Source organism: Catharus ustulatus, chromosome 6 (genome assembly GCF_009819885.2).
Source record: "Catharus ustulatus isolate bCatUst1 chromosome 6, bCatUst1.pri.v2, whole genome shotgun sequence".
NCBI lineage: Eukaryota > Metazoa > Chordata > Aves > Passeriformes > Turdidae > Catharus > Catharus ustulatus.
The window spans coordinates 11,320,357-11,339,326 of NC_046226.1; the positions used below are offsets into that span (position 1 = coordinate 11,320,357).

At 40.1% G+C, this 18,970-nt stretch overlaps 1 protein-coding gene across 6 annotated transcripts in view; it reads right to left on the reverse strand.

The window, feature by feature from the left end:
* Nucleotides 1-18,386, reverse strand: part of WDR20 (WD repeat domain 20) — a 45,449-nt gene extending 27,063 nt beyond the window's left edge. For 5 of the 6 annotated variants that reach the window (XR_004418234.2, XR_004418233.2, XM_033062824.1 and 2 more), the window contains exon 1: nucleotides 18,079-18,386. Coding sequence is in view for 4 of the 6 variants with exons in the window: in XM_033062824.1 (XP_032918715.1) it covers nucleotides 18,079-18,327 (249 nt within the window). In the remaining 2 variants the exon portion in view is untranslated. The remainder of the gene's footprint in view (nucleotides 1-18,078) is intronic. The other variant, XM_042779405.1, reaches the window with a different exon arrangement.
* Between the last annotated feature and the right edge of the window lie 584 nt (nucleotides 18,387-18,970).

The following is an 18,970-nucleotide window of genomic DNA, read 5'->3' on the forward strand; positions in this document are numbered from 1 at the left end:
TCTGAATATCTCTGTAATAATACACTTTTATAGACCTGTAAGAAGAGATGGACCTGCTGATTTATACAATGCTATATGATTTATTCAAGTCTTGTTTCTAATATTCTCTGTTCCATTTCTTAAAAAAAGAAATATTTATTAGAACTCAAGTACTAATCAGTTAAGTTAATCACCAATATCAATCCCCTCTTTCTGTGTAGTGGCTCCAAACTGACTCAAGAATTTTCCTCCACTGTGTGACACCAAGAGATTAGTGGGAACACATACTGCTGCTCATTCATGTAACCTAACTGCATCTCCCAAGTTTCTTATAGTTGCCTCTTGACAGTTAAGTCAGTCAAATCAGCCCATCTTCAACTTCTGATGCTCTTCACCCTTAACTTTTTTTCCTGAAGTTACAGATATACCACATAATTATAAATAACCATACGTTAAACTTAGTGGGATGAAACATTTTATTTACTGTGTCTAATCAGTGGTAAAATTCTTCTCTTCCTGTGGCTTCTAAATTCTTACTTTCCTTTGAGTTAAGCTCTAGTATAATCTTCCAGATGTTTTCACGTTCCACTTTTGTTTTAATTAAAAAGTGCTCAGTAAGTCCTTTTTAAAGAGGTCAGCAAAAAGCAGACTAACCTGTAATTCAATATGACAGTTACTGTTCACAACAAGAACTCCTGAACACTATTTCATAAACTGCCCTTTTCATCACCTCCAACATTCCACGTTCCAGTAACACCACTTCCCAGTTACAACAGCAAGTGTCCCCTCCCAAGAAACCATGTGTTATAAAGACAGAGGCAAATTCATCATAGTTTCTCAATAATAACCTAAACTGCTTTCCCTGAGCCTCCAACTGCCTGCCATAATCTCCAATCCATGTTATGCAATGCATAAAGTGATGAGGTAGAGTCATGTGTTAGGGTAGGTGCTCATGACCGCAATGCCCAACTCCAGCTCTAACCCTGATCTTCAGGAAGCCTTTTAAAGCAGCATCTTCCTCAAGCCACAGATTGGCTTTCTGTGTAACAGCTTCCCTTTGGGGGATGAGACTTTAGAGAAGATACATGGAAATATACATATTAATTTAATTTACATTCCGAAAGAGAAAAATAACTGCATGATTTGCATGCGACCACACCTATGGAAAACTGGACAGCAAGTCACGTGTAAAAGGATCAGATTTTGCCACAACATCCTGATAGGACTACAATACCAAATACCATGTTTACAGTAAGCTGATTACACAGGGAACCTCTCAAACTGAAAATCACCCCATTAAAATACTCACATAAGGATCATGGTTACAGGTAGCATGCATTAAGACAAACAACTGTGGGAAAGTGAATTAAATATGGAAAGATCTTTAATATACACAAGTAATTAAAGGATATATATGCAATTGGGAATAGAAAAACCACTGAATGCACAGAATTCATACAGATATACATATCATACATATGTGATCTAACATACATATAATCACTAACACACAAATTTTAGAGAGATAAGACAGTCATCTGTGAAACAAGGCGTTACACACTGAAAATATGTCAACCTTGATTACAGTACTTAAGCAATTCAATTCCTCTGTCTCCAAGAGGCTACTCTATTCACTCAATGCCCTTACAGTTAGAGGGCAAGCCAACAAAGAATCTCACTCTTCCCTGCTTGTGAATATTGCCTCCATTGTGCAAAACTCTGGACTAGCAATTAAGACTTGCCAAATAAAATAGGATTTTAAAACTGTATTCTTTGGGAAACAGGCTCTAATAAATTATAAACAAGTATATCTGCTCTCCAGAGTGATTATTTCAGTTTACAAGTTTTCTTTTGTGTATCTTAGTTTCCAAACTTTGGCATGAATTTCCTACTGTGTTTGCCATGGCAACCAAGCAGCCTGAGCCTCTACTTGAAATTCCGTTTAACTGTTTAGCATTGCATATTGATCAGGATACATTAACATCCTAAATTACTCCAAAGAGTGCAGCAGCCATTCTTATACTGGAGAACCACCTTATATCACAAATCTCAAAGGATTTTTGCTATTGTTTAAAATGGCAGGGTAGCAGGAAACTTCTTTGCCAAAGATGTAAGTAAAAAGCTACCAAATGAAGAGAATGCACTCAGATGCAGGAAAGGAGTACATTCAATTTATAAGGAGCTACATTAGAACAGCAATCGCAATCTGACCATATCTTCTCCCCTGTGAAAGAAGAGTTTGCATTCATGTCAGAAAGGAGAATTTGCTCCAGGAGTACATTTGAATGAAAAAGACTGTTTCCTGCATTAAAGCTTGTTCCCTTGGTGGAAAACTGCTCTGTTCCAGTGCAAGAGAGGCCAGGTAACTGGCTAACTTGAAGTTCCAGGATTAACATTAGCAGGGCAAAGACAAAGCACAGTTGCTTGCTTCTTTTAGTTTCCATTTTGAAGAAAGATCTTTCTTCAAACATTTCTCTCAAAACCAGGATCATGAGAAAACATCTGTTTTAAACACACAGAATCTTTTCCAAATACCTCAGCATAGTAAAAGTTTATATAAAAGTGAGTATAAAACAGATTAGGAAAACCTGAAAAAAAACAGGCTTACTGCTCATCTACACCATACGATTAAAAAAAAAAAAAAAAAAAAAAAGGGCTGGCTGCTCACCAGTTAAGAAAATCTCATCCTTTTCTCTGCTCATAGTTTAAAACAGGATGAAATAGTTCTGACCTTCAATCCCTGGTATATAAATGGAGACTGAGAATACAGAAAATCACCTCCAAGAATACACAAAATACAAAATCCCCACCTAAAGCTTCCCCACAAAACTACTGAGATACTAGAGTATCCATTTAGTTACCATTAAACATCTCCTGCTCTTTCCATGATACCTGCTAAGTGAGCTGTACATCCATTTTTTCACTGAACATTACTGCCTCCAGCTCCTCAGTCTCTAACAATCCTTTCCTCTCCTGATTGGAAAGCCAGTAAGGTGGCCTCACTGGGTACCACAGAGAGACTTGGATTTGTATCACTAAAAATAAATTGCCTTCACTCTGTTCATCTGGCTCAGCCCTAAGAAGCTTCTAGAGGAAACATTCTGCCTCTTGTTAAAACCTATTCTGGGCTTCCCTTAGGGTCTGCAGCCTATCACACCACAGTATTTTCATTCTGCACTTCAACCATTAGTAATTGCTTACAGCAGGGCTGGTCAAAAGGCAGGACCCTTCTAAATGAATAGTAAATTTTGCATGATTGGGATTTGTGGGAGATCTCTCTCCCATAGATGTAATGTCTCATACATCCAGGGAAGGTTTTGTATAGTTCATTCTCTCCCTTCTTTTATATCTTCTTCCTTTTAGTGTGACAAAAAGGATATTTAGTGACTGCTTTGCTCAGAAAATTAAAATCACACACTTCTTCCTCCAGTTTTACATTAGACACCATCCTCTTTTAGTAGCAGGACCTAAAAATCATCTTCAACACAAGCAACCAGAATTTCATACAATATTAAAGCCAGCTTCTCCATGCCTAGTACAATGGCACTAAACACATTCTTTATTTCTATTGGTAAACCTCATTTGATATGTCTTTGAATTGCATTTATGTCCTCCAGCCTTCAACAGCTGTATCACAAGCTGCCTCAGCTTGTAATCAACACTACACTCTGTTTATCTTTTCAAAGTTTTATTGCTGAAGCAAAACTTCCCTATGGATTTTTTTAATGAATTTTCACTTCATCTATGGTCGAGGTATCAGCTTGTTTCTCCTTATAAAGTAACTCTGATTATGAACAGAGATGTGTTCCAAGTAATTATGAGCAGCATGTATGTGCTCTTGCTTCTCTGTATCAGCATCACCAATCAAATTATTTCCAAAACCACTCCTAGAAGACCTCAACTTGAAGGTCTCTTCCCAATGGTTGTCTCAGACAAAAAGAACTAAGCTTTTAATTCTCTGATCATTTTGTAACAGAATTCCCAAGCTCTAAAATTCTCCCATTTTAAATACCTAATATATGCATCTGAATTTCCACTTCATTCAAGGACATTAACTTAGTAAGTTACAACTCTCCTTTACTACCAAAGTGTTACACTACAAAGGCTGAGCACCTGAACTTCAAATAAAGCTGTCTATATATATGTTATACATTAATGTTTTCCCACCACAGAGAGACAACATTTTACTTTCAGCTAAACAAAAAAGAATCCCAAACACAAAAATCTACAATGTAAGAATTTCAAAAGCTAAAACTGAAAGGGGATTTTGTGCTGTTGTTGTGGGTGGGGTATGTGTTGAATAGCACTCCTGCATGTTTTTCTCTATCTGAATACAATCCAGGATAAGCCTTGCAAAAATACCTGCCTACCACTCAGCCAAAGGCAGTCAGAAAGTTTTCAGCAGAAATATTCACTGTTAGGAATAGAGTGAATTAAAAAGCAACTGATTTCAGAATAGCACAGAGCATTCCAAATATTCACAGGCACTAAATAAAGTTTGTGCTGGAATACTACTTATGGACTGTCACAAGCTGTGTAAAGAACACATCACCTTCTGTAAAGGCTGGAAGGCATTGAAGCACACATTTTAGTCTCTTCACTTTTGAGAAACTGAGAAAATGAAGTGTACTGTAACAATTATCTCTTTCCCTAACTATGCTTCATAATTAAGTTCTGCAAGTCTAGCTTAATATTTATGCTTAGTTAACTACAATTCATTTCTCAATAGTTACAATTTAGTACCTTGTAACAGATGCACAGCTCTAAAGTAAAAAAGTAATAGTTACCTTTCTGGTCTCCTTGCTCCTTATTCTCCATTATTTCCTCCTACAGTCTAGTCACACTGTTGCCTACACTTTTAATCAGTCCTTTCTCACCTGTTTTAACACTGCTTGAGGCATAATTCAGAGGAGTTTAACAGAGATAAGAATACATGTACTAGACGTAAGAAACAAATTAAAATAAGGAAAACAGGTATGTAAATATCAAATTGATTCCAAGTAAAACCACACATTCTGGCACAATTCAGCAGCTGTTCTCATTCAGTTCACACACTCAGTTGTAATATTTATTAAATATTTAGGAAGTTACTTTCGCTGGGAAATTGTTTAAATAGGCCCAGCTCTGCAAGCAAAACTGTTAAAAACTGGTTAAAAAAACCATACCTGTTAAAGGCAACACTTATTTAAATTAGAGCTGGCAGACTGCTTTTAGATGGCACCCAAAACATGGAACAAACTGGAAACATTGCATGACATAATGGTAGCGTCATCTGAGTTGATCACCTCCTCCCCATGCACACACACAAAAGTTACCTGACCTGTTGGACCAGTGTTCTAGTCAGTCACATGTCCAAAGACACTACTTTCACTTTACCTTTGAATCCTATTTTTTTTTTTTCCTAAAACAATGGTATGGTTTTGTTACAATATTAGAAAAATTCACCTGTGCCATACCTATCAACAACAAACACTGAAGCTGACTGACAAAAGCAAAAACTGCTTTTGTTTTTTCTTTCAGGAGATCAGACATCTGAGGTATCTTTAAAATTCTTAACACAAAACTAAGTGTCCTGTTAAAAAAAACAAGACCACTGTAGCTTCATCACTTAAGATGTTAAAACTTCATCTCCTCTAACTTTAAAAAGATCAAAACATAGTAACAATAAGTTGGCTTTATGAGTGCGTTCCGTGGCAAAAATCCCAAACACCTGCAGTTCTTTGACAAAACCCTAATGTTTTCTGACTTTAAGAGTGAAGAACAAAGTAGAATATTCCTCTCTTAAAAGGTATTCAGAAGTATTGAAACCAAAAAAAACAAATACAGAGACTTTAAACACAAAAAGAACAAATTTTTAAAAATCTGGTTGATCCAGGGAATCAGCATTACAACTTATCTAAATTGATTTACTTGAAATTTGCAAGTTATTATATGATCACCGTTATTATTAAGTTAGACCAGGCTCAGTTGCATGTAGACTTGTCAACAGGCAGAAGTGAAAAAGAAATTCATACTGCATAACAATATATTCAGTATATTCAATATAACTATATATAATTCATTATGCTAATAACATACAAGCAAATAGTTGTGGGCTGTGATTCCACCGGTCTACCGCACTGCTAGCTATCACAGAAAGTTTCTCCCATTCCTTTTTCAGCTCATAAGAGGAAAAGCTATTTCTTTAGGAAGGAGAAAAGAATATTAAAAGGCAAGAGCAGCAAAAGCTGAGGATTATCCGTTGCTATAACAAAACAATGTTTTAGCCCAACAGTCTAAACTCAGTGCTTGGAAGAAAAAATTATCTGCTAAGGAAAGCAGTCTGAATAATTGTACCCTGCATTGCCCTGTTGCTATAGAAACTTACTTCACTGTAGCAGTTAATTGCTAATCAATTTATAATTTTTCATGACAAAGCTCAATACAAGTCAAATGTAACACTGTCACGTCAGTCCAGAAAGTTCAAATTATGTTCTTCTGGCTACTGTTGGATTTTGCAAGCTCAAGGAATGCTGGACATTTTTGACAGTGTTTTTATCAGGCCCATAATTCCAACATGTTGCAGCATGTTAAGAAAATATTACTAGAACAAAGACCTAATTACTTTAGTACTAAAAACTGAGAGTACCAGAACAGTCCCACAGAAGTTAGATGAGTAAAATACTGCACACATGTATAACCTGGGCTCCAAAACCAGAACGAGGCCAATTGGTTTATGTGTGGTCACACACAGTAACAGACAGATGAAATAACATAGTTGCTCTAACTATTGTCCTGTAGTTGTTAATTTGTAATGCATCTTCCTTCTGAGGCTGAAGACATTTCATTACAAGCCAGCCCAACAAGATGAAAAGTGTTACAAAACAAACACAGCTACTAGCAAACAACTATCAAGGACCAAATCCCTAAAACAAATACAGTGAACTCTGATTTCCCACAATCCCATATGTACAAGTGCTAGGATACCATCCAGTCTGAAAAGCAGAATCTTCCTCCAGAATTTTTAGAACAAAAGGCAGTATGTTCCAAATTCAGGCACTAGTTTCCTTAATAAAAATATTTCTTCTAAAGTAAGCAAAGTATTAAGATATTTTAAGTAATAATAAGTGTTGGCAGTTTCACTGGTATAGATATTATGCGCAAAAAACCCACAACCTTTTGCCTGCTATTAATATTTTTCTTTAAATATTACCAAAGGGCTAAAAGTATTCCACATACCAAATGGTCACACAACACTTCCTCTTTCCTCAGGCTGATTTTTGTCTCAAGTGTAGGAGGGAGTGATCAGACTGTCTATTGTCACCAACAGACCTCTCAGACACAGCTCTGCCCACTGAGGGGCCAGTGCCCACATGTCAGGCGTTTTGCTAAAGGTGCTCCCAGGAGACTGTGAGGACATCCAACACAGCCCAGCTATTAAATCATCCCACCCACTGATATGGACATACTAATACCAGGCACACTAGGGATCTCTACTGTCAAAAATAATCGTACCTTTAACCACCACTGATGTTCACACACTGTCCAAATCTAAAACTCTCCTTTATATCAACTTGTACTGCAAGTGGCACAGCTGCAAGATACCTACTAACCAGAGGAGACAGAAATGAAGGAAGGTCCCAGAGAGTGAAGAGAAAGCACAGCAAAAGCTGTTTCTAGGCTCCTAAGACTGGGCTTCTCCAGGCCCTGATCTTAACAGCGTTCCCCTTTGGCTCTTTCTTATGCACACACAATGCTTCTATCAGTTTAGGACTAACAAAACACAATGCACTGATTGACCAGAGCAATGCCACTCCAACATGTTTTTGCAGAAGGTGTGTGATGGGTTGACCCTGGCTGGATGCCAAGACCCACCAAAAATGCCCTATCACTCCCCTCCCCAACTGGCAGAGTAGAAAAAAATATAGGGAAAGGTTCACAAGCTAAGGACTGGAAGAGATCACTCACCTGTTACCATTGTGGGCAAAACGGACTCAAGGTAAGGAAATTAACTGAATTTATTAATAAGAAAATCAGAGCAGAATAATGAGATGTAAAAAAAACCTTAAAAGTACCCTCTCTTTATCCCTCCCTCCTTCCTAACTCTACCTCCCCCTCAGCAGCACAGGGAGATGGGAATGGGAGTTGCAGTCAGTTCATCACATGCTGTTCCTGCTACTCCTCAGAGACAGGAGTCATTCCCCTGGTCCAGCATGGGGTCCCTCCCACAGGAGTTCTCCATGAACCTTTCCTATCTGAGTCCTTCAGGCACAGCCTACTCCAGCATGAGTCCCAAGTCCTACCAGGAATCTGCTCTTCATGGGCTCCTCCCTCCACGGGTCCACAGGTCCCGGCCAGGAACCTGCTTCAGCCTGGGCCTTCTGCAGGTTCACAGCCTCCTCTCAGGCACCCAGCTGTGTGGGTCTGCTCCCTGGCCTACAGCTGGATCTCTGCATCCCTGTGGCCCACCATGGGCTGCAGGAGCACAGCCTGTCTCACCATGGTTCTCACCACAGGCCATAGGGGAATGTCAGCTCTGACACCTGGAGCACCGCCTTGCCCCTCCTTCTGCAGTGACCTTGGTGTCTGCAGGGCTGTTCCTCTCACATGTTCTCACCCTGCTCTTCTCTGGTTGCAAATACATCTGCACAATAACTTTTCTCTTCTTAAATGTATTATCAGAGACGTGTTACTACCATTCCTGATTGGCTCAGCCTTGGCCAGCAGCAGTCCATCCTGGGCTTCTCACAGCAGTTTCCAACAGAAGCCCCCCAGAACCTGGCCATGCAAAACCAGTACAAGGTGTTACCAATTGTTCACAGGGAACAGAGATGTCAGTGCAGCACTTAGAGCAGCTGAGCAAGCTGCCACTGGAATGCTGGCTGCAGTAGTTCACGGGTAACCAGGACTTTGCCACTCTAAAAATGAGAACTATGGATCACCTTGAGCATCACTAAAGGCATCTTAACCTGGGCATTTGTTTGAGTTCTTTAGAACAGTTGTTTGCCCCATCCTTCTGATTTAGAAGTGTTAACATGTGCCCACGCTTAACCATCCCAGCTCCATCTAGAGAATTTACAGAGGCAGCATTTTGGCTAAAACACAGAACTGCATTTGAACAGCCACTTCATTGGCACAGAAGCTATTCTGCCAACGCTGTTAGGTCAGAAATGTCACCTGGAACAGAATCTTAAAACTCTGAAGGTGTTAGCAAACAGTTCATGACACATAGACAGAATTATTCTGTACCAGAGACCACAGTTCCACTGCTGAAGGCAGGAGAGGCCATCCTGTGTGTTAAACTGATGTGAATATAACTGGACAGTTGCCTGTAAAGAGGAGGAAGCATAAGTTCACACTGTAGTAACAAACAGGAAGGCATTTCTTGAAGTCACGTGTTGAGATATACAGCTGATGCTATTAAATATCAATAATTCTCTAGTCAGTACAAACATCTCACTTGTACAAGCTGCACCCTGTATTTCTGAAATTTTTCTTTGGGAAAAAACCTACTGGATCAATATATCACAATGAACAGGCACACTTAAAAAATTTATTTATGGACAGTAAAGTAATAATTTGAACTGACACAAAATGACAATGCAAAATGGGCAGCAAAACAGATAAGAAATATGGCATTTGGAGAATATATCAGATTTCAAAAGTGGTGTTGCCTAATCACACAACTATTCCTGACCTCATAAATTATTCTTTTAAAGATAGACCCTCCTGACACCTTAAGTACAAGCAGATAGCTACTGAAGGTCTCTGACCCACTCTCTTACTAAAAAGGTTAAAGAAAAGCAAAAAAAAAAAAAAGTCTGAAAGCAAAACCCAATTGTTAGCTATTCTTTAGGAAAGGCAAAAACCTGAAGAAAATGCACACTAAGCCTTCATCTATGGCTTCACAATACAGTATTAAGTTGATGTTGAGATAGTATTTTCCATACAAACCATTAAAATATGCAAATCCAAACATCTAGACTATCATTTAAATCTTAGTAACGTGACCTAAAAAACAAGTCATTACAAAACTATTTTTCTATAATACTGACAGTTACCAATAGAAAACCAGAAAAATCAAGACAACAAAATAAATCCTTTACAACTTGTGCAAAAATTTCATTTCAATAATAGCTTCAAACATGTATCACAGTCATGCTCCAATACCCACCTCAAATATCAAGAAAACCTGCAAAAAACCTTTCTAGAAATCTTAGAAGAACCATACAAAAAATCCTTAGAAATAAACTACCACAGTTAAAACAGAATGAGACAACAACTTTTAGGATTCTGTGTTTGTTATAGTTACATTTATAAGTTAGGAAGAGAAGACATGTTACTCAGATTCATAGAGTTATCCCTGTGACCATAGCCCTGGGCAGGCTCGTGTCCTTAAGGCATTGTTTAAACCATTTCTTTCACCAGACCTGTGGGTTTTTAACACACAGTTCAATGTATATTGGCTCCTCCTTTTTTTAGCTGAAAGGAAGCATTAAAACCATAAACTTGAGTCCTCTCCAACTTTCATATGATATCACTTCCCAGAAAAATATATCTAAAACTCCTGCTAAATAATATTTTTTAAATTACTAGGAAACCATGGATAATGAAGTTTGTTCATAACATGCAATGTTTTCTCCCTACACCAGCATACTCCTAAGCTCATTTCTTGCTTAGACTAGTATTTTGTCTGACATAGCACTTCACAATCTCTAGTTGTGCAAAAATTATACACTATTAAACCAACAACTTCTTAATACAGTCACCTTCCAATCCCACATGGAGTTAAAAAGTAGAAATAAAAATTATAAATATTTTTTTTACCATTACAGCCACATGTAAACACTATGATTAACTCATGAAATTAAAGAACTAATATAGCTGGTAAACCAAAACTGAGATCAATTTGCAGAAAGTATCTATTAGAGCTCTATCATTCCATTATGAACAGCTGGACTGAATAATGCGCGAGAAATCCCAGTGCAAGTTACAACACTACCACTGGAAAGGTTTCACTTGCAGCAGCTGGTGGTCCTGCCCACAAAGACCAGGGGGCTGCACCCACTGCACCAACAGCTGCTCAACAGGAGCCAAACAGGCAACAGCAGCTGCTTTAAGTTATAAGGGGCAAGAAATGGGTGGGATGTAGATGCTAAAAAATGGGCTGTCTATTCACTTGGGCCTAAAAGTGGAGTGAGGTAAGGAAGGAAAAATACTCTATTTCCCAGAAGGACACAACCAAGTATTATTACTTAAAGTATAGCACATTTAATGCTACTGTTTCTTTTCCTTAAGCCTTCTAATAGGACAGATAATGGAAATACTAGGCACTATTTTGCACTTAATGGCACTGCTTTCAAATAATTTGTCCAAGTGTGTCAACTCATAGTCATGACAACTGGACAGCAAGTAACCTTTGGGTACATGTCCTTCACAGGAAAGTACTTCAGATGGTTCACTTTAGCCAGGAAACTACAATAATACTTCAAATTAGGGCATTAAATTTGATTCTAGAATGTCAAGACAATTATGTCTGGCAATCCTCTCAGAGGTGGGTCTACACAGCCTTTAATTAGAGTTTGAGGCACCTTCAATGTACATTTTAACCACTAACAGTTAACTATTTAACTGTTTTGCAGACTCCCAGATGTTAGTGTATAATGCAAACTCCTTGTAATTTACACACATAGCACAACACTTTCATAAATATTCTGCCCCATAAAAATCTCCACAGGCACAGGGGTGTTTTTTACAAATGACCCCTCTTTGCATCTGTGAAGTATGACTAATATTTTGTCAACCTGCAAAGAATAAGTGCCACAATTACTGGTTTTATACTAACTTAATTTCCCTAACTGAATTCATGTAAGTGCAATATTACCACAAATGCACTTCAGTACAAAACCCTCCAAAATTGTAACTGCTGTGGCAAAAAAACCCCAACCAAAGACACACACAAAAACTCACTGCATCCCAATGTGGGGGTTTGCCCAGCATAGCCCAGCATTCACTGTCAAACACAGCAGCCAAACAAGCAGTCACAGACAAATGAACTGATACCTCAGAGAGCAATCCCTCAGCCAACACAGTGCAAGAGCTCACTGAAGTCAAACAGCTGTGATATGGGCTTGGAGCACAGAGTAGGACAAGAAAAAGCACTACAGACTAATACCACTTCCTACATAAAAACCATCTTGCAATCTCTGTCAACCAGAGATATTTCATCTTCCTCCAGAGCAAAAAACATTTTACAGTGTAACTGTCATTTTAAAGCAGCTTTTTAGTCTTTAGTCCTAGTTGCTCTGTAAAAGCCTCATAACAAAATTAAACACTGAAAGCTACCTACACATCTTGTAATCTACATTAACTCTTCACTGTTTCTATCAGCAGTGTTGTTGAAAAAAAAGGCATCACTAAAATTTCTACCCTTCAGGAAAGACTAAGCAGTATTTTGTAACATGTCTGTAAATCCCTTCTAGTATAGCCCAGCTAGAATTAGGAAAGATAGTATCTATCTACATCACAAAAAAAGTGGTAAATATATCCAGCCATTAAACACCTGAAACAAATTTCCAAGAGGCTCTCAAACATCTTCACAACCACAGATCAAGAGGTGAAGTATTACTGATCTGGCCAAAATACCTCCATGAGACTGGCTAGTCCAATCCCAATATAACAAAGAGAAGAAAAAAAAAGAAATTAAGGGATTTCTTGAAAAAAAGAGAAATCTACAACGCTCCTTTAAAGAGGGACAGAATAGAATCACATCCAACACATCCGAGAAATATGAAACATCAGCAGCAAATCCAACATGTGGCTTTTAAGTACTATTAGAGATTTTCATTAATAGATGAGAGTACACATCAAATTTGTGAATAACATCAAGGCTGGAAGGATTTTTTTGCATTATGCAGCACAGAAGTGGAAATAAAACCACTCTCTAATAATCTTAATAGAACAAAATTCAATGAAAATGCTATGTGGCATTTATAAACATCAACAAAAATCAAGGCATGGATAAAAATGGAGAAAAGCAGCAATATGATAAGAAACAATCCAAGTGAGTCATCACTATAAGCAGGATTCAAAAATGTCAACACTATTCAATATGTTAGCAAGAATATTTGAAGACAGACGCAGCAAGCAACAATTCTCCCTTGCTCTGTGCTGAAGTCACAGTGCAAGCACTGGGTCTAGGGCTAGTTTAAGTACCACAAGACAACAGAAGCCAACAGGGGAGAGTAATTAGAGGAAACATTAGGAACTCATGATCTGAGAAGAATGGTCTAAAGAGTTGGATTTATTTACCTTAGGAAAACTGAGTGGACAAATAACAAGTTTTTAAACATGCAAAAGCCAAAGGCAATAGTAAACTGTCCTCTATGTCCACACTAAATAACTGCATTCAGCCAGGTTTGCTTTCTTTTCTTTCCCTGAACATGAAAAGTTTAGTCAGATATTAGAGGAAGAAGAAAGAGAACTAACACCAAAAAATGTCATTGAGGGAAACTGTGGAATTCTTGCTATTGCAAGTGTAAGAACTGGTCATTAAGATGTAAGTATACTTCCCTCTGCTTCAGAGCTACTCTACCTTCCAAGATCCTTACAAACCTCAGCATTTTTATAGCTCATATATGCAGTTAAAATGTACATCGTTTTCAGAGGTCTGACACAGTTAGTGATCTCTAAGTATACAGTAATATATATTCACATTCCCACTACATCTTGAGAAAATGTGATGGTTTTCTCCACACATCCCAGCTTCCAACCTAGAACTGCCTCTCACTGCTCTTCTCAGAGCAATATATTAAGCACAGTGACAAATGTCACCCATTTTCATTCTGTCATTGCAACAAGTTCCCAGGTGAACAGTCTACAGAATGAAAGTCACCACCAAGGATAACACTCCTCAACTGCACAACAAATCAAACCAGACATAAAAAAAAGTAATTTTGAGAACTGCAAAGGAAGGAATCCTATACATCAGTCTTTTTACTGATAAGCAGGGACTACCAGTATGCCAGTTCTCAATAAAAGAAGTTGACATATGAGATTATTTTCATCCTAGTACAAATATAATTTCTAAGACACTTGCTCAACAAAAGTTTAAAAAGACAGCCAACAAATCCTGCCCTCCATGCCTCCATCAACCTGTGCCTGTCACCTATGCATGTTTCTAATCCAACACTACTGCAACATACTGTAATATTCCACAGTTATTAACAGAATGCTGCTTTAGGTAGCTGCAAGAAAAAAACTCAAACTGAAGTTTCTCCCAAGAAAGTGATCTCAAAAAATGAAACAACCAATGTTAAGAAAGTCTGCCACACATTACCATAAAGTAGGCAGCCAGAATTGAACTACAGTGCAAAAGGTTTTACGTCATGTAATAAGCTAAACTATACATTCAAATTTCATAACTTGCCAATATATTACATAAAAATTAGGACTGTTCACCATGCAACACTATTGCTGATATTTACTTGTATTGCAATGACAGCTGCAGATTAATTTGCCCAGAAACTTTTACAACATATAGAGAATAACACATCCTCACACACACAGCTTCTATAAGGAAAATGCACTAGCTTCCTAGCAGGAAGGGAAAAGGACTTGATAGTTAATGTCAGTAGCAATCTGGAAAGCCTTGCCTTGTCAGTCATTTCTAAGGCAAGGAAGATTATATAGCACTCTCCTTTTCCAGCCTAATGAATCAACTAATAAATCATTTTGCAAAGCTAGCCACAAACCATATTTAAGTCCTTCAAGACAGTCTCACAAACAAAAATCAAGTAACAGTCCTCACTCCTGATTAGAGGCTGCAGGAAAAAGCAACCCACCAAGAGCATCAGAGCATCATAATTTGAACAATTTTCGAATTATTATGTTATAATCTCCATGAAGAGGGAAATGCCTAAACCAGGAAAAGCTTCCTTTAACACCTATAACTCTCTAAATCAAAGTCAAGTCAGCAATCCCTCAATAACAGATCATTCCAAAACTGACTGAAGCAGAGGCTTTATTCAGGAGAGACCCCTAAGGCAGTGGATCCAAGCAGACAGTCCAGGCCACTGAAGGGGGTAGTGCTCCTCCGACCCCTTCCTTGCTGTCACTGTACTCCAAGTACAGTGCACTAATGGAGCCCAAGATGACACTGTTCAACTCACCAAATCAAGAGGAAATCTGCCCAGTAAAACTTCAAGTACTTTTTGCTGCTGGTTTAGCAAGCTGAACTAGCTCAACCAGAACAAAGAACCAGAACCAGAACACAGTTGGGAGAAAATACCTTTTTGCTTTGAAAAGCCTCTAGAGACAGTTTGAAATGCTGTCCAAAACTCGTCTCTACCAAACCATTAAGATTGGAGTACAAATAGACAAATGTCAACACCACTGTCCTGGATGCCAGATTTAACTTCTCCACCAAGTGCCTTGGAAGAAGGATCAAGGTTACCCAGGAACATTTTTCTTTATGCAAGTTAAATCTCCTAAGACAACACACATCATAGCAGTTCATGTAAAAAGGTGACTTACAAACCAGACATAGCAGACACAAAGCATTTAGGATTTAAGGGAAACTCAAAGAAAGATTAGCACTATTGATGTCAAGAAATATCCTTCCAAGTGGTATCTTTGACTCAATATTAGGTTATTTATTCTTAAGTGTCATTCATGGCTTAAGTGTTACTCTTCCTTAATGTGTACTGATCTGCAACGGATTACTGATGCAAGAATTATCTCAGTACCTAACAGACACAGTCACTTAAAATACAGTCCTGGTGGTTCTTCCACTCATTTTAGGAAAAATATAGCATTTTCCCATCAAGAAAAGAAGTCCTAAAAATAACTTTTAAAAACTGGGAAAGGGAAAAAAAAAAAAAAAGACAAAATCATAAAATCACAGTTAGCGGATATATTCACACAGCACAGCTTCATTAAATTCAACTCAATACTCTAATATGACTTAGCCAGAATGAAGGAAGGAACACAGAACGTGATAGTATGCCCAGTTTAAGGCAGAATTACATCCTGTCCATTTAAGTAACAATAGCTCTCTCCCCTTTATGATAGCCACAAGACAGAACTTTTGATTCTGAAAAGTTCACATGATCATTTGACAGGCTGTCAGCTTGTTCCTGTTTCACTTTCATACACAGACAAAACAGTTACTTCCAACTGAAGCTCCAAAATAAATTCCAAAGTAGCAAGTATTGCAGATTTAAGCCAGACCACCCTCCCATTCTCATTTAAAGCATTTTCCTTAAAGTGTGTCGATCTATTTCAGCTCTTTCTCTAGGTTCACTTTACTAAAGTATTATACATATAGAACATGTAATATTATTTTACATAGCTAATATGTAAAAAGACATTGAGATGAATTCTCAGTGTCCTAACAATATTTATGTTTTACTCTATCAAAAAAAAAAAAATGACATTGTCACAGGTATAAATGCCTCAGAGCTCACGCGTTCACAAACTCAAATTTCCCAGTTACTGTATATCACACCAGTAGCTTTTAGCATCTAAAACAACAACCAAACACCAGCTCAAGAAGATTTTTGTAATCTGATATAATTACTCCACTCCTTATTGTCAACAAAGTTCCAAGCTTTAGATTTTTATTTTTCAGAAGTGTGGCAAGAGATGACTAAGAGAACTTGCAAGAATCACATGTACCATTACTAAACTACATAAAGGCCTGCTCTGTGAGCTAAGTGAGCGAATTCTGCAGCTACATTGCATGGAAAAAACAAACACAGCAGGACCCAAACACAGCAACAATTTAGGATATAGATTTTCAGAGATACTGCTCCTCAGGATACCTTGTAAAGACAGTAACTACTTGTAAATAGAGAATACTGTTTGATACTAAATACTCCTTGTGTGCTTAAAGAAGCCATTGTCCAAGCATTATTTGAAACATACCTAGATTATTACAATTCATTGAAGGTGAATCTAAAGTACACACAGACACACTTTTGCATATAATCATACAAGACATATCAGATCTGTTAGGTCACAGTCAACAAACCATGTAGACTTTAAACTCCTGCTGGTGCTGACATTTTATATAAAGCAGGAGTGCTATGGGCACTACCCTAGGACAGAGCTGATTCAGGTATAATTCCCTGATCATCCACGAGCTTCCTGCACAGCCTCGTGTGTTGAATGGTGGGCTAAGAGCAGGGAGATTTCAAGATACTCACATGATGGCAGCTGAGACCAAAGCATGCAAAACAATGAACACCCACTATTTGAAACAAAACAGAAAGCTGACATTCATTATATCTGTGTTTACATCTATTAGGAGTGACACAGGTTCACCTGGCATGGCAAATTCCGTATTGTTCTCTGAACCTCGTAAAATCAAGGGTTTGTTCACAAATATGGTGACCTGAGAGATCAAATGCATGAACTGTCCTGCATCCAATAATGGCAAGCAAGGAGTCTCTCTCTAAAGTGCATCAATCCTTCTTATCTGCAAAAGCAACTTTCTCTCTGTCAATTATCTGATATTTAAGACTCATCTCACTGCACCGCTCCCATTTAGAAACAATTCTAAAATCAACCCACACTTCTAAGTCATAACAAAGGCCTAAAACCGCACCGAATGCTTTAGCCGTGCAGCCAAAGCCAGGAAGATCCTGGAAGCAGGGATTTGACACCACCGTAATCACAACAGGCATTAGCGTGTCCAGCAAATTCTGACCTGAAGCAGCAGGTGAAGGAGGCCCAGGCAGGGAAAGCCAGCCCTCACTCCCACTCGACATGGAGGGCCCAAGCGATCGCATCCCTGCACAGGGCCCACACACACAACTCCCGTCGGTGACACCGTATCTGGAGCAGCCCCGAGACCCGACCCAGTGCCGATGCCCTCACACCGCCCTCGGCCCAGTCCTGCTGTCCCCCTCCCCAGCCGCTACCTGGCTGATCGCGACACGGGCTGGAGCCGAGAAGGCGCCGGCCTCACGGAGGGGGACAGCGAGGGAGGGGCGGCCCGGCCTCAAGTCCCCCGCCCCCGGCGCGGCCCCGCGGCCCTGGGGCTCCCGCACCTCGGCGGGCGGGCGGCGCGGAGGCCCCGCCACTCCCCGCCCCATCCCCGCGGGGGAGCCCCGGTACCTTGCGGACCCCCTTGTAGATGTAGAAGTAGAGCTCCCGGCCCACATTGAAGCAGAGCCGGTCCCCGTTGCCGCTCTGGTCGTTGACGTTGACGAAGGAGACGCGGACGGGGTTGGAGCCCTGCGAGTTGAAGGGCACGCGGTTAGGCCGGCTGTACTCCGAGTGGCTCAGCAGCTTGTACAGCCCCTCCCGGGTGGTGAACTGGGTCTTAATCTCGTTCATCTCCTTCCCACCTCCCTCCGCCGCCATCTTGGAAAGGAGCGCTCATCCTGCCCCAGTGCCCGGATGTGCCGACACTGCGCAGCCGCCGGCGCGCGCGCGGCCCCTGCGCGCGGGGGAGACACGAGGGGGCGGGGCTGGCGGGGCCTGTTTACCGCGCGACTGCGCGCGCGCCGGGCCCGCGCGCCGGGGGGGCGTGGAAAAGGGCGGAGCTTGGCGGCTGGGGGGCGGGGCCTGTGCGGGAGTCGCGGAGTGCCCGAGGGGGTCGGGCAGGGAGGGGGTGCGGGGGACACCGCGCTCAGCCCCCCTGACCCAGCAGGGTCATCCAGACCTGCATCCAGAGCGCTCCTGGGTGTCTCCGGTGAGCGGGACTCCACACCCTTCCTGGGCAACCTACTCCAGAGTGCGGTCACTGCTCAGTAAAGTTCTTCCTCATGTTCGGTTTCTGCCTTTGGCACCCCCGAAAAGAGCCTGGCTCCATCCTCTGACACCCCTCCTTTAGCTATTTACGCACATTGGTGAGGTCCCCTCTCAGTCAGCTTTTCTCAAGGCTGAGGTCCAGCTCCCTCAGCCTTTCCTCATAAGAGACATGCTCCAGTTCTTTAATCATTTTTGTAGCTCTCCACTGGACCCAGTCCAGGAGCTCCTCGTCTCTCTGGTGCTGCAGAGCCCA